This window comes from Sprattus sprattus (assembly GCF_963457725.1).
Source record: "Sprattus sprattus genome assembly, chromosome: 12".
NCBI lineage: Eukaryota > Metazoa > Chordata > Actinopteri > Clupeiformes > Clupeidae > Sprattus > Sprattus sprattus.
Window position 1 is genome coordinate 30137029 of NC_137910.1, and position 16355 is coordinate 30153383.

The 16355-nt window shown below is 45.5% G+C and overlaps 1 protein-coding gene across 2 annotated transcripts in view; it reads right to left on the minus strand.

The window, feature by feature from the left end:
- Window positions 1-16355, minus strand: part of itga7 (integrin, alpha 7) — a 45078-nt gene that overhangs the window by 18959 nt on the left and 9764 nt on the right. For both annotated transcript variants that reach the window (XM_080848892.1, XM_080848893.1), the window contains exons 2-4: window positions 2122-2249; window positions 1923-2002; window positions 1471-1726 (exon numbers count right to left, since the gene is read on the minus strand). In XM_080848892.1, the coding sequence (XP_080705018.1) occupies window positions 1471-1726; window positions 1923-2002; window positions 2122-2249 (464 nt within the window). The remainder of the gene's footprint in view (window positions 1-1470; window positions 1727-1922; window positions 2003-2121; window positions 2250-16355) is intronic.

Here is a 16355-nt window from a genome sequence, read left to right on the forward strand (position 1 = left end):
AGATAGAGAGGGACAGAGAGAGATGAAGAGAGAGAGAGCAATAGGAAGAAATCCAGGGTGCAGGGGAAGGGGATGAAGGTGAGGGGTGACAAAGGGGTGATAGAGTGACAGAAGAACAAAAAAGAGAAAAAAAGAAAAGGTGCAGGTGAGAAGTACTGTGCTTTCATAGTGACATCAGGTCTGGCTGACACAGCCAGAACCTTCCAGAAGGACAACAAGAGAGATCCAGACTGAACCCAAGCGCTGCGCCCAAAGAGGGGTAGAGGCCAAGCCCACTCACTGCTGGGACTCTGACCAGGCCTCAAAAAAATGAAAGGGGCGTTGTTCCTGGCTCTGTTGACCAAATCTGGAGTTCACGTGGGAAAATATGTGGCGCTAACAGCCAAATCATCGAGCTTGCAGAGTCAGCCAGCAGATGCGTGGCAGTGCCTGGTCTGTGGCCTGACGCAGGAGATGCCTTGTCATGACAGATGCATCCCAGCCTTTTCAGGTTCAGTCTGGGGCCCTCTGTGACCCTTCTCCATGCCCTCCCACTGGGCGGGGGGCCGCAGGGGGAGGGCACGCTGGGCCGTACCCAGGTAGCTGTGGTAAGGAACGGGGATGAGTGCCGCATTCAGCTGCTTCTCGCCGGCCACCTCGTACGGGCCGTCGTCGTAGTAACCCAGCTCCAGCACCGTCTGGTTGATAAGCTGGACGCGCATCTCTCCTAGGGATGTGAGGGGGGGTCAGGACACAGACGTGACACAGACAACAGATCACAACAGGACATTCACTTGCACACGCACACGCACACGCACACGCACACGCACACGCACACGCACACGCACACAGACACATACACATACACACGCACATGTGTGCACGCACTTTGGCATACAGAAAATGTGCAAATACACAGACACATGTACGTGTATGCATGCGAACAAACCAAACACACACACACACACACACACACACACACACACTCATTTACTGAAGTGGAAACAAAACACACTCACACACACACACACACACACAAGGTAACAATAAAAAAACATATAAACACGAACAAATAATAACAGCACAATATATTGGACACTCAAACGCTTGGAGGAAATCCTTTGTTTCTTCCTGTTTAACACTCTAGAGTTGAAATAAAATATCTCATTTACCTCAGTAAAAAAGTTTGGAGAAAGCCAGCATTTAGAGTTTTCATCACGATAATTAATGAACTGACATCTCCATCATCAGTCATGCAAAGATTTTCAGCTAATTGCTACATAGCTTTACATAGACTATAGAACGTGTGTATTAATATGTGTGTGTGGGTGTGTGTGTGTGTGTGTGTGTGCTATGCAGAGATACATTTTATTCAAATCTGTATGCAACAACGTGAATTCTTAATATCATATTCCATATACCTTCTGGTCTGATCAGGTCAATGCCTAGTGCTTTCCCAAATCAGTTCCAACTCAGTTCTCTCCTTTTTACCTTTCCAGTTGTAGGTTCCTGGCGCTCCGAACAGGATGAAGTTGTTGTCGGGGGTGAAGCTGGCGGCCAAGCCCTGCTGGCAGAAGCCGAACTGCTCGTGCCCCTGGGGCCGCCCCTCACAGAACTTCCACTCTCCCCCGTCCAGGTCATCCCGCTCCGTCAGGTCCTCGCTCAGCACGTAGCAGCGGCCGATGGGATCTCGCGTCTCGGAGGGCTGGTTGACGCGCTGCCTCAGCTCATACAGATGGGCACAGGTCTGTGGGTGGAGGGATAGAGAGAGGAGGGGATGGATGGATGGATGGTTGATCAAGAAGGAATGGAAAATGGAAGTGAGAAGGGAGGCATTTGAATCACAGAACAGAAGAGGAATATTTGTTCATGAACCAGCACAGCGATACTATGAAATGTATGATGTACTACATTTCAAAGTGTTCAGCTAAACACACACTTACCACAACTTTTCCTCCAATCCCCTGGCTCTTCACAGTCACTCCCAGCCACTGGTTGTCTTTGCTCTCTCGTTCCAGACTCACTGTGAACCACAGAACCAAAGCTAGAGGATTCCCTTGTGTGGAACGAGTTGGCCTCAAACCAATGAATGTGATTCTCACTAGTGAAAATGCTATTTGGACTGGTGCCTCCTACCCTTACCCTCTCCATCAATGTCCACTCGTTCACAGTCGAACTCCTCCGGTGTGATAGGGCAACGGTAGAGGGCACCTGGGTAAATGTTCGCCATGGTCCCAAGCCCTCGGGCCCGTGGCGCCCCCACTAGGATCCTACAATGACAAAAAACATAATTCCTTACACCACAGGAAATGGCCAGTGTATCAATCTATGGCTGAATGGCTTTTTAACATTCATTTTAACATACAGGCTTTATTTTTCTCGGACAAAAGACCGGGCTCACTTGTTTGCATGGGATGTGCGTTCCATTGTAATACTGGCGAATCAGACAGGGTGCACACTTGTCTAATGGCTAACCTGTTCCACCCCACTGATCTGGGGAAGGCCAGGACAGCCACTTGAGCCATATGACTGACAGCTCATCTCAGCAAGGTGCTGCACAGAGACTCGTCACTCATGAATAACAACGACATGCCGATGACTTCATGCTGAGGGACTTTCTCTCTCACTCTTTGTGAACAGGAGCCCGCAGAGGAGGCAGTTATTTCTTTCTTTTTTTGCCCTTCTTTCTTTCTTAAAAAAAAAAAGCTTTTATTCTGAGCACCATGGCTGCTGATATTTTGGGTGGCGGCAGGGTTCTCTGCCTTATTTGGCCGGGCTCTATCCTGGAGGGCTATTTTAAAAACACACCGTTGGGCCACATTCCATCCAACTCTCTCAGCCATGACGGAAGCCACAAGAGTGAGAAACCCAGCATAGAACAGAGGGAGAGATAGACAGATAGACAGATAGTGAGAAAAAAAGAAAGAAAGATGGCAGACAAAAATCAGAGTTATGACAAAGGCGTGAGAGTACGATAGACTGAGTAATCTTCCTCCCAGCCCTGGTGGGGCTGCTCCTGTCAAGAAGCTGAGCTCTCTGAGGGCTATGGCTGGCACCGCACTTAAATTAGAGCTTTCCCATCCCGTGCTAAAACCCCTGGCTATAAATACGGCTGAGCTGATAGCGTTTAAATAGGCCAGACAAACAGAGGCCTGACAGGGAGCAGGCAGAGCCGGTGGCCCCTGGAAGTCGTCAGGGCCTCACACACACACACCCTCACACGACGGTTGACGGCAGGTGGGATACACTAGTCTGACTCACATGTTCTCCATGGTTTTGGCTTGAGTCAGTGTGAGGTTTTCACAGGGGCTAGTGGTCACTCAGCAAGGAGCCGCACCAGCCTGACCTGAGTGCAGCTGTCGCACGGCCCCCCACCCCCACTCCACCCCTTCCCCCCTTTACCACCACCACCACCTCCATTGTATTTGCTCGGACGCGCGCCAGTGGCCATGGAAACGGGACAGAGGAGTGAAGGGTAGGGGGAAGGGGGGTTTATATGAGGCAGGGGGAAGAGGGGGGCGGGGTGGGGTGGGGAGGTCAAGACAGCTGTATGCCTAGTTCTGCCTTACTCACGCACGCACGCACACACACACACACACACACACACACACACACACACACACACACACACACACACACACACACACACACACACACACACACACACACACACACACACACACACACACACCTCTTCCTTTTCCTCATTTATTTTCTTCAGACCCCCACCCCACCACCACCATCACTCATCTCTCACCTTCTTTTCCCCTCCCCCATCTCTCTCTCTCTCTCTCTCCTTCCACCTCCATGTCACTACCTCTCCAGCAGCCTGCCGTCTCAGCGTCCAGCTGTTGCTCCTCAGAGCCCTGCTGCCCACCTTCATGGCCCCCATGCCTCTCCTCTCATGCAGTCAGGCGTGCCACACAAGAGCTTCACCTGGGAGCGAGTCAAAGCCCCGCGGGCCTGTGGCATCTGACACATGTTATTGCTGATCATTCATAAGGCTGTGAACGCCGCTGATGCTAACCTTAGAGACTTACCAAAAAGGAAGGCCAGGTTAGAATAAACAAGCCCGAGCAGAGAGCCAAAGAGAGTCACCTTCTTAATGGTCGGCTGAGGAATTCAGGTTTACGTTACAATGAGACACCTCTCTCGTCTTCACTGTGTGTATATATACACATGCAAGCAGGTGTTGCACAGTGTGTGAGCTCTGCCATACTGGTTGTTAATGCAGGATGATGGGAACATGCTGGCGTAACAGGCTCCAGACCCCCATAGGAAACACCACTGCAGCCATAACATTCACTCCACTGTGTAAGCAAAGGTGTCCACTGGAGTGTACACAAACAAACACATCCACTCACACAGTCTTAGAGATACCACACCAACGGGTCGTCTTAGTCTAAACAGAATTTCGTTCAGATTTAATTCCACATGTAACCTGAAGGTGACCTTCAAGTCTTTTTGCTTCCATGTCGCTGCTTTATGGAGTTGTACAACGGCCCAAGTACGCAATTTTTCTGAGTGGTCACTCTCATCCCAAGGCATTCCATCACACACAGATGCATTATGTATTGTTTAGTTAAAGCAATTTCAGCAAGTGACTCAAGTCCTCTCTAATCCCCTGATTGGACATGGAGGTTCCTGCAGCTCCGGGAGGCTGCTCCCCATTTGGCAGCTCTCATTTCTAGGTGTTGAGTGGGAAGATGATGGGGCGCATTGGAATGTCTGCATGGGCCTAACACCACCATATCTCCAGAAGTCCAGAGAGGATGGAGGAGAAAAGAATGTGTGTGTGTGTGAATGAGTGTGTGTGGGCCCGTGTGTATGTGTGTGAGAGAGAGTGTGTGTGTGCGTGTGTGAGAGAGAGTATGTGTGTGTGTGTGTGTGTATGTGTGTATGTGTGTGAGAGAGAGTGTGTGTGTGCGTGTGTGAGAGAGAGTATGTGTGTGTGTGTGTGTGTGTGTGTGTGTATGTGTGTATGTGTGTGAGAGAGAGTGTGTGTGTGCGTGTGTGAGAGAGAGTATGTGTGTGTGTGTGTGTGTGTGTGTGTGTATGTGTGTATGTGTGTGAGAGAGAGTGTGTGCGCGTGTGTATAAATGTGTGTGTGTGAATAGGAGATGGGGTGTTGGCTTCTATGGGTTGATTGATTTAACCCTTCTATTCATTCTGTTATAGTTATTAAAACAGCTCTGTATTGAGTATCTTCAATTGTGTCTTCATGATAAATCAATTGATTTAGCAGAGTATGATTGGATATTGCATTTCAAGGCAATCATTTCACAGGACTGCCGGGGGAAATCAATTAAGCAGAATATGGATGCTAATATCGTTACCATTGAATGGATGACTTTGGTCAGCCTTCAGTGTTGGGTTGTGGTCATCTGTGCATATTGAGGGAGGGAATAAGGAGATTGTGACGGGGATTGTGACACACCTGTGTGACCCGCCACTGCAGCCTGTATGCTGCCTTCATGAGGGGGCTGGATGGTAGTGTTTGTTTAAGTGTTGGTGCTGGTTTGATGTTTGTGTCAGTGTACAGTTTGTATGTTCGTTATCCACGCCACACTGGTAAAAATAATCACACAATTTAAATGTCTAATAAATGTTTATTTAGTTTAAAAAAGGGCTGGGTAACGATTACAAATTTTAATCGCGATTAATCGCATGATTTCCCTGATTAATCACGATTAGTCACATTTATATACGCAAAATCCAATAATCAATTCATAAGTAGTGTATAGCGCACATTTATTTTAAATTATCTGCCATATGAACAAAAGTGCCACAACATATGTGCAGACACTTAACATCAGCATTTTTATATAGTAGCAGTTTAAGAAAATAACTACTTTGTGTAATTCTCAATTTAAACAATGTTATCAAAACAAATACAAAACTAAAGCTTATTGCCACTGCCAGGGCATTAATATTTAGAGTGTGTTGAAGCACCAGAAAGTTGTGTTGACAATATTACAACTCAATTCCATGTACTTGATGGCTGGTTTCCCTGTAATGTAACTAACCAGCCTGGTTATGACGTTGTTTCTGCCATATCTCTTTTTATTTTGCATTGTTGGCTGAAGTTTGTAGCTCGCTAGTTAAAGGCACCCAGTGCAACTTATGAGGCAAAAATAAACATTACATTTCTAGTCTTTTTCACACGTACATATCGACATTCAAGGAGCAAAGATGAGACGTCGTTGTGTGGTGAGAACTGATAGAAAATCGTAAACAACAACAATCACGGCCATTTTTTTTTCAAATCTTTATTTATTGGTGCCACCAATAAATAAAGCAGGATTCCCGTCGTCAATTCTCTGAGTTTTCCGAACGCGTGACTTCACTCTTTGCGAACGCATAGTTCTATTTCATGATGGCGGATCTAAGTTGTTCCGAGACGAAGACGAAGAGAAAGCGTGGTCGACCTTGTGTTTTCACGACACCACAGAAAAAACAGAAGTTTCATAAGAAGCATATGGGTATCGTGTGCTCTTGGGCGACACATTTGACGAATGGAGGAAGCTAAGCGAGAAGCTCAGGCTGCAGAGGGACAGCGAACTTGCGCGTGTGCTGTTGGACAGGTAATAATAATAATAATAATTCATTTTGTAAGTACTAACAACTGTATTCAATTACAGGCATGAAAGTACTAACAACTGTATTCAATGCATGGGCCACATTTGCGGAATATCATTGTGTAACATTCAGCAAATACCTTAGAACAGACAGCACTGCCTTGCGTGTTAGAATCTCCGGAAGCGTTTGGGACTCATCGGTTGTTTGTGTGCGGTCGGAAGATTTGAAAAGTTGGCCTCTCCCCACCAGCGATTGTTGTTGTTTACGATTTTCTATCAGTTCTCACCACACAACGACGTCTCATCTTTGCTCCTTGAATGTCGATATGTAATTGTATGGAGTTATTGAAACTTACTACATGTAAAAAAGACTAGAAATTGAATGTTTATTTTTGCCTCGAAAGTTGCACTGGGTGCCTTTAATGGCAACTCCCCATGCTAGCTAGCGATAGCTAGCACGTTAAAATTAGTTAGCTTAACTTAACGGGAGCCGGGAAGACAGGGGATATTATTGCACAACAAGCTCAAAAACATACTTTCGATTTTCTTGGCATCCTGGTGTGATCTTAAAGGTGCATTAAGGATTAATAGCTATTCGCTAAAGGTATGCTAGCAGCTAAAACTAACTCTCTTGAAATGTGCTGACTTTGACATTATGACAAACTAATTACTCAACGACTGTCCTTACACAGTCAAACATCAATCATGTGCAACACAAGACTAAGCAATATGGCAAATAAGCTACTTACTAGATCGGCAGAAGGTAATCAAAGTCAGGTCGGCGGGCATCGGCAGGCAAAACTACAGAATGCAGTTATATGCCTATCGACCCTGCTATGCCATTGGCACGGACGCAATTCTCCATATTAAAAGTCATTGTAGCACCCCATTTTTTTTAAGCTGTTATTTTAAGGTTAAACTGCTTATCCTAACCCTAATCCTGAAGCATAATTGTTGCATATTGTGCCTTTAATGATGGATCCAGTAGAGTTGCAGGCTAGGATAGCCAGCTGCTTAGCTGCTGCTAACATCATTCAGAGAGAACGAACTTCTAGATTCTAGCTAACAGCTGACCGGTTAAAGTCCACTGACGTTAACCTTTCCTGGAGGTGATGCCCAGGCAATGAATCGCCACATTATTTTGAGAAGTTTAGCTTTCGTGTATCTGTGTTAACTTGCGTGTGGTCAACTTTTCAAGTACATACTGTATGTCTATGCCCTTCTCCAGGTTTGTTTATCTGCCCATTCTTTTCTTTTTTTCGGTTGCGCAGCAGTCAGCAGCAGACTTTTACAAATGAAAAGCCTGTAGGCAACAGACTTTTAAAATAATAAAATAAATAATAAAACCTGCGTTAACGCGGGATAAAATAATTGTCGGTGTTAATTAATTGATGACCTAACGTGATAATAACACGTTAACTTGCCCAGCCCTAGTTTAAAACCATACATCGCATTGTCATTTTTCATAGCGTGTGTCTTACTGTTGTTTAAATGCCGGCGCTTGCTTCTGCAACGGTGTCACATTGTTGTGTAAATGTACTCATAGCAATTCATGCTCCCTAAAGGCTGGTGCAAAAGGTTGCCCGTGTTGCAAAGCAATTCACGTTCAAAACAATAGGTGGAGTAAAGTTGAATTCACGTTAGTGTTTTTGTTTATGAGTCATTTGCTCGGCAGATAGAAAACAGTTTCCCTAACAGAAAGTCTGAAGCTTGAAGTTATTTTCAAACCTTTACTTGGGTAGCACTGTAAAACTGAGCAGACATGCAGAATACATTTTAGTAATATCATCTCGTAACATTTGTTTCCCATAGCATTGCATGTTTAAACTGTGATAGAAACTACGTTAGCTTAATGCTAACGTATAGGGAAAATTCCATAGAGACCGCGCTAGCGAATAGCATATTCATCAAAGTAAACAATTCAAACAAACTGCGGTTCATTACAAGTGGTTATGGTTCATTACGATGGGTTATAGACATCCAGACAGGACGTAGTCAACCGACCAGCAGACCAATCAACAATCCTTGCAGGCTGCGAGGCTTACGTAAATGTTGTGTACATTTTGGCGCAAGTCTAGAAAAATCGCCCGACGCACGCAAGGCGTGAAAAGACGCGCTTGGGGCTAGCAAGGGGCTTGCAAGGGCCTCTTGCGCATGCGTCTGCGCCTGCTTCTGTGTCTGGGCTTGCGCCTCTGAGCATAAATTAGGCTATAAGGCCCTTGCATGCTTCTAAAGGGAGCATGAATTGCTAGGTGCTTACGCGTTGCGTTGGAGGTGTTGCCAAGCAATTCACACCCAGAACAATAGGCTTGCGTAAAATGGCGCAAGTCTAGAAAAAGGGGCCGACGCACGCAAGACGTGAAAAGTCGCGCAAGGGGCACGCAAGGGGCTTGCGCGGCCTCTTGCGCTTGCGCTAGCGCTTACGCTTACGTAACCGAGCATAAATCAGCCTTAAGTCTTGTCTTGCGTTCGTTCATTTGTTTAGTGAATGTTTCGCTTGTGTGCAAGTTTTAACTTCCGGGTTAGCCTAAAGTAACCCGAGTTATGTTTAATAATTATTTAGGCTGGAATTGTATGTGTCGGCTATGCTGCCTTCGCTAGCCTAGTTACTACCATGGAGTAGTCCATTTCCCCAGCTATGTGGGACATTTGTTTGACTGCTGTGAGCCAAAGGTGTTGGTGCCTTTTTATGTATTGAGTCGACTCTGCTTATCACTTATTTATGTGGGGCTAGGATGCCCATTTATTTTCCTTTATTGCAAATGCTTTTTTATTTAGTATTTTCATTGTTTTACCGCCTATAGGCCTTATTTGGGAATAAAAACCCCATCTTCTTTATCATCTATGACCGCCTGAGTCCTCCATTTGGGTTTCCATCGCGCTCCAAGCGCCCAAGCTATCCCGACCTTTAACAGAGATGTACTGAACACCACCATGTCTGACTGCAAATGAGGAAAGTGAAGTGTGTGTAGTGCGTGTGTGTGTGTGTGTGTGTGTGTGTGTGTGTGTGTGTGTGTGTGTGTGTGTGTGTGTGTGACTGTGAGTGTGTACAATAATGGTTATATATTCATTGGTAATAAATTGTTGGGCAATTAACAAGGTTATCAGAATATAAAATTGATTGAATATGCATGACTTTTAAACCTAGCTATATAATTACTATGAAATGATTGAGGTCGGTCTAATGGGGTGTTGTACTGGTTTTAAATAAGGAGTACAATTATCTTCCAGTACACATTTTTCAATGGCTTGGCAAACATCATTAAAGAGGGAAAGCTTTGTTAAAGGTGTGGTGCATATTGTGTGAGACAAGGTGGGCTTCTTTACATATTGCAGTCCATAAAGCTACCAGGAGTGTGATCTGCTGTTCACTGATTCAATGGTGCTCATGGACAAACTGTCACCATTGACATACTGCCCATGTGGAGCCAAATAATTCTACTCCCCCCTCAAAACACACACACACACACACACACACACACACACCCACACACATAGACACAATGAGATACCATCATTGTCAGGTATTCACAGCCTGTGTACATCACCCACTCCTATATACACAAACACATTCTTACTCTCAATGAGGCATCACCATCGTCATACATTCATTGCTTTTACACATCACGCATACACACGCACACATACTTGCACACACACACAAACACACACACACACACACACACACAGGAGCCTTGTTTATCTATCTTTTAGCCTGATTCCCATGAGTGCTAGGGGTGGGTCCTGATTGACCCCAACTCTAACTCTCTTCAGGGCCACAGAATCTCCCATCTCCACCCAACCCCCCTAATCAGCACCGTCACCCTTCCCCCCATTAACCAACAGCCCTCTTTCCCTTCTTGCTTCTGGTCGGCTCCAGCCCATCTCTCCTATGGTTGGAGGGTCCCTGGATCTTTGTATCTCGTGCTACCTTTGGTATGACGACTGATTGGCTGTATGCGGAAGCCTGCCTAATGGAGTTTATTGGCCCACTCTCACGTGAAGCATATCAGCCATGCGTGTGATAAAAGTCTATTCCACAAAGAGAGAGAGAGAGAGAGTGAGAGAGAGAGAGAGAGAAAGCGTTTCCTCAGAGAAAACCAAGGGTCCGGGCCATTGTCTGAAGCCGTGAGCACACAGCACAATCAAATCACCCAAATCAGCTTAGTGTCAAAGACACCATCATGAGATGGAGCTCAAAGCCAATGGGAAAGGAAAACACATTTGGCACAACAGAGCTGTGAGAGGAACCCATAAAGCTCTAAGATGCTCCAGATAAGGTTAGAGGGATGGATGTAATGGAGGGGAGAAAGCGGGCTTACTGATATATTTTCTTTTCCACAGGGTCCATCAAAAAGAGAAGGACCCCAACAACACACCCATCTAGAGGAGAACTGCACCAAAGGCAACCCGGATGATACATTCTTGAAATAGCTGCTTTCATTTTCTCTCCAAGCTTTATCATTTCAGGCTAATCCTGCTAAATTTCTCAAATAATGTTTGGAATCCATCCCCATCACATGACTCCTGACATAAAAGTGAATCATTAATCTGGTTGGGATGCCTTGGTTTGGGCGGGTTGCAGGTGAGTCCTTAAAAGCTGAACATTCATTAAAATCATCAAATCACAGTGGATCAAAAAAAGATGCAACCTGAGTGTGTCACTTTGACTTATCAAGTGCAAGTCGAGACAATGAAGAAAGAGAGAAAAAAAGGGGAAAATACTTATCACCATCACAGGCATAAGGCCTAGCATAATCCCTCTCTTTAGGCTGTTTCCACGGGCAATTACATAAGACCCCAGCTGGTGGGAATCAATTCTCCCCCTGCGGGCACTCCTCTCCACCGGCCGCTCCCCTCGCTCTTCAGCCCATGCTGCCGCTGTTGAAAACCTCATCCTCCAGCACCTTGCCTCTCTGAAAACCATCTATCCGCCCGGAAATGATTTGTTACTCTTGAGCCTGCCTCGTGTTTCGTTCGTTGGGTCCAGAGGGAAGCCAAAGGTCCTCAGATCTGGCCTTGTTCCCCTCAGGCAAGACTTACACAGAAGAGAACAGAAGGACAGAGCAACGCTGCAGACCAGCGTGCTCCTCCTGAGGAGGATTTCACCGCAATACACAGCTACACATCTTCAAAGCAAGCCTGATAGGGCAGCCAACTCAGGAAATTCAAATACTCTAGTGCTTTAAAAGCAATATACGGGTCGCTATAGTGACTTAAAGAAGAGGACTAGCTAGGACAGGTTAGACAAGTCAGTCTGGGTTCAGAAGCAGTTGAGAATGGACAGGTGGCGGAAACCGGGTCTTCTAGGGTCAAGTGATGAGTGATTTTACTGAATGCCGCTTGTTTTCCCAGCTGATTTGCCTCACCACTTTATTGATAAGAAAACAACAGCTGAGATGTCTGCATGGTGACTCAGTCAAACCCACTCTTTATCCCGTATCTCCGCCGGAATGCCCGACTGGACACAACCAGACAGAGAGAGAGAGAGAGAGAGAATTAGAATGAGAGAGGGAGGGGGCTGAATGAGAGAAAAGGAATGATGAGAGACAGACAGGAAGAGGGGAGGAAAGAGAGAGAGAGCGATATGAACAGCTGCACCATAACTACATATCCAGGAAGGCCTCATCAACCCTTTGGTTCAGCTCAGCGCTGGTTTCCATATTCTATGAATTTCTTCTAAATGTAGGCAGGTGTTTGGATTACAATGGACAAAAAATATATATTATATTATATTATTTTTATAGATTATAATTATGTATTTAATTGTTAAGGATGTTTCAAACAATGACAGTTGGTGTGTGTAATCCATGCTCACTAAATGTGATCAGGTGTGGTTTAGAAAATATTGTGTTTCTCACTAATAGAGAGATTTAATTGATACGTGTGTTGTTTAATACAGTAGTGAATCTGTGAGTCAAATGTGAGAAGGCTCCATTAGCACTGGAAATTCAATGAGGTATGGCAGAAGTCACACAGCCTGTGTTTGATTCGTTTTTCCTTGAGCCACCTGCTTCCTCTTAAATCAATAGATAAATGGCCTTCCTTGGAACCAGATGGGGTTACTGTCCCAGGTTTGACGAGGGCACATACACATGCTCAGAAACACACACACACACAGACCAACACTGACTCACTTCAGTTAAATAACTGAAATGAGTCCAAGTGTTTCACACTCTATCGACTGATTTCACTAGTACTGCACATACACTGTTTCTCACTTCATTTACTGAATGCAAACTTGCTTTTAAAGAAACTTGCTATAAACTCACACAAACACACAAGCTGTTATGCAAATCTGTCTCACATTGCCTTGGGACAGATACTAATAGCTTGATCGGCACCCCGTCCACACACACACAACGCACTCTCTAGATGAATTGGTGACTAAGAATTGCGAGGCCGAAACTGGTATGGTCCTTTACATTCTGATCACAGCAGTCTCCTCCCCATTAGTTCTGCATGAGTAGTCAGGTTAATCCCTCATATGTGGGTCCCGAGCGCCACTGAAGGCCCCCCTCACCGCATTCAGCTGCATATTAACTCTGACGTCTGCCTCTTACCTCACTTAAACGGATTGAAAATGGTCACCATACCATAGCAGTCCGCTGACGAGCTGCCGTAACAACAACAGCAAATATTGTATGCGCTGAACGCATGCAACAAGCTTTATACTTCAAAGAATGAATTTGTGTCCGTTTCCTGATGGGTTTTTACATTATAAGAATAGCCAATGAGGTCACACACTGTGAAAGCACTTTGTCCAGAAGACACATTATGTACAACTCATCTTGTAAACATATGAATGCAACATGAGTGTTTCTTCTATAAATCCCTATGAGGTCAGTGCAGAGGGATGTTTAAAAAAGCAAACGTATTTATAGTACCTAACAGGGTGCAGAGGCATGTTTGTTAGAGAGCATTATGCACGGCTAAAGCATCACCAGTGTGCACACCGTGTCGCAGGAGGCTAGTGCTGAATACTAATGCTGGCTGTGCTTTCTGCTCAATGCTGGAGTGACCAGCAGCCCACAGAGTGTTAGCAAGGAGGCGCACACATGGACACACAGGCAAAGAAACACACTGAGACACATGTGCTTGCTCTCACTCACACAGTCAAAGAGACACACTGAGACACATGTGCTTGCTCTCACTCACACAGTCAAAGAGACACACTGAGACACATGTGCTCGCTCTCACTCACACAGTCAAAGAGACACACTGAGACACATGTGCTCGCTCTCACTCACACAGTCAAAGAGACACACTGAGACACATGTGCTCGCTTTCACTCACAGAGAAAAGCACACACCGAGACACACGTGTTCTCTGTACAGAAATACAAACGCAAATGCATGTGCACACACACACACAGGCACAGATACACAAAACCTGCATAAACACAGACACAGGCACACATGCTCACACACACACACACACACACACACAAACCTTACACCTCCCATGCCCCCCTGCATCTTTCCAATATCCTTTCCACACAATGGCCCGTCTCCAATCTCGGCTCATAATGGGTGTGGAGCTCCTGCCACGGCGGGACTGGATGAGATAGAGGGCCTGATTTACTTACATTGCGACCGCACCTTAATCTGCAGTCGCACATTAACGCACAGTGTTTTTGCGCATTTTCCGTGGTATTTATCAAACCAGATCCGCGCTAGGCACTCTGTGATTACTCCGCCCTTTAGGGCCTGATTTACTAACATTGCGACCGCAGCTTAATCTGCGCCTTTGCCAGGCGCACATTAATGCACAGTGTTTTTCTGCATTTTCCGTGGTATTTATCAAACCAGATCCGCGCTGGGCAATCATTATTTAGCGCACCGTTAAAAGACGGGAGAAATCGCCAGCAAGTTACTGCCACCATGGAGATTCGAGGAAGAAAAAACTAAGGTTCAGCGAAGAGGAGATAGATATATTGGTTCACGTTCGCTCAATCACTGAACCTGATTCAATGGCCACGCGGTTATATTGTTGTTCTGCCCGCCATCACCTACAGCGAGATGATTAAAAGAACACGATTACAAAGAATATGCTTTTGGTGGCATTAATGCATAAACTGTCTATTATAACAATATAGATGTGTACATGGCAAGATTAATAAGTTCTACAAGGGACATGGATTCACTACAATATATCCCCACTGAAACAAATACATTTACCAAGTAGCCAGGCCTCTCCAAAATCACCGTTGCTCAATCATGGATAGATGGCACTATTCCGGAAGATAAAACTGTCATGGACAGATCCAGGGTATTCCGCTACCACATTAGTAATGGTCATGTTGGCATCACATATGACCTGGACATTCATTGACTATGTTGTTGGAAATTTCTTTATTGGGAATAACCCCTTGAGATGTAACATCTCGTTTTCGAGGGGGTCCACAACACAATCAATTTAATTTAAACATACATTAAATGAAAATAAACATAGAAACAACAATAAGACAGGACAAACAAAAACAACACACAACAAACGATCATGTGTGCTTTCTGTTTCGGTAAATGTGTTCGTGGATTGAAGGTGGGACTGTTTGCATGTGGGCAATCAATGGCTCCAATTACGTTCGGAAAGTTTAATTTCAGCTATCGTAGTGGGGAAATGTATATTGATCAGTGCGCCGTAGCAATGCGTCGAGTACCTGGGTGAATATTTGGCTGAGTGAAGGCTGAGATACACCAACTGCAGATGCTATAACTGTTTGAAATTATCCGGAGGCCAATATTTGCAAATGTTGCCAGGAGTTTAACAACTGATGGAATGGAATGTGATCACCGGGTGGAGGGTTCGATGTCGTCTCTGATCTGGTCCAGTAATTGAAGTATTGCGTGGCTGGTTAACCTGTACCGTCTAATGATTTGTGGTTCGCTTAACTGAAAAAGTGTTATACGAGTTGAAAAAAACATTTCTGTGCGCTGTCTCTGTCTTCTTTCTTCGCCTTGCTCTTATAACTGCTGCCATATCAACGTTTTCAGACTCAATGGAAATGCGCTTCCTGGTTAAGACGTGCTTTTATGAGGCCGAGAATTAGCCCGCAAATTAGAGACGTGCGCTCGCCAGGCAGTTTTAGTAAATACCACGCAATACATCATTAAGCGCACTTAACCTCTCTCCTCCCATATATTTGCGCTTCACGCACAGGTTTCTTATACCCTCCCATCTCGTTGCGCTTCACACCCACAAAGCGTAAAAATGCGCCTCTACTGAAATGCGCCTCCTTTGTAAATACTGTTTTATGTTTACAACCGCTATTTTATGCCTGAAATGGGCGCAATCCTGTTAGTAAATCAGGCCCAGAGTCTTTCTCAGAGCGGGAGGCCTTGTCATGATTTATTAATCTGCCCCAAAGCAGGGGGGGGGGGGCTGAGGAGCCTGGAGAGCCTGGCTCACTGGCAGCAGCAGGAAGAGGAGAGACATCCCAGCCAGCGCTTACCCTAGCCAAACATCGCCCTTTATCAAACCACCCTACCACTGGCACACACATGCACACACACACCAGCAACAACACACACACCAGAAACAACAACAAACACACACACACACACACACACACACACACACACACACACACACACACACACACACACTTCAACACATCAGCATTCAGAGGGCTTTCCAACCACAACTTACTCTCCTGGTGAGTGTTGTGTTAACTCATTTACACACACCCAGCAGGATAAAGGCAGAAGAGCGATGCTGGGCAACATCACTCACAGCCTTCAGAACCAAACACCAGAGGGGGAAAGACTGCAATTTCACAATGGCTGTTTTTGGCCC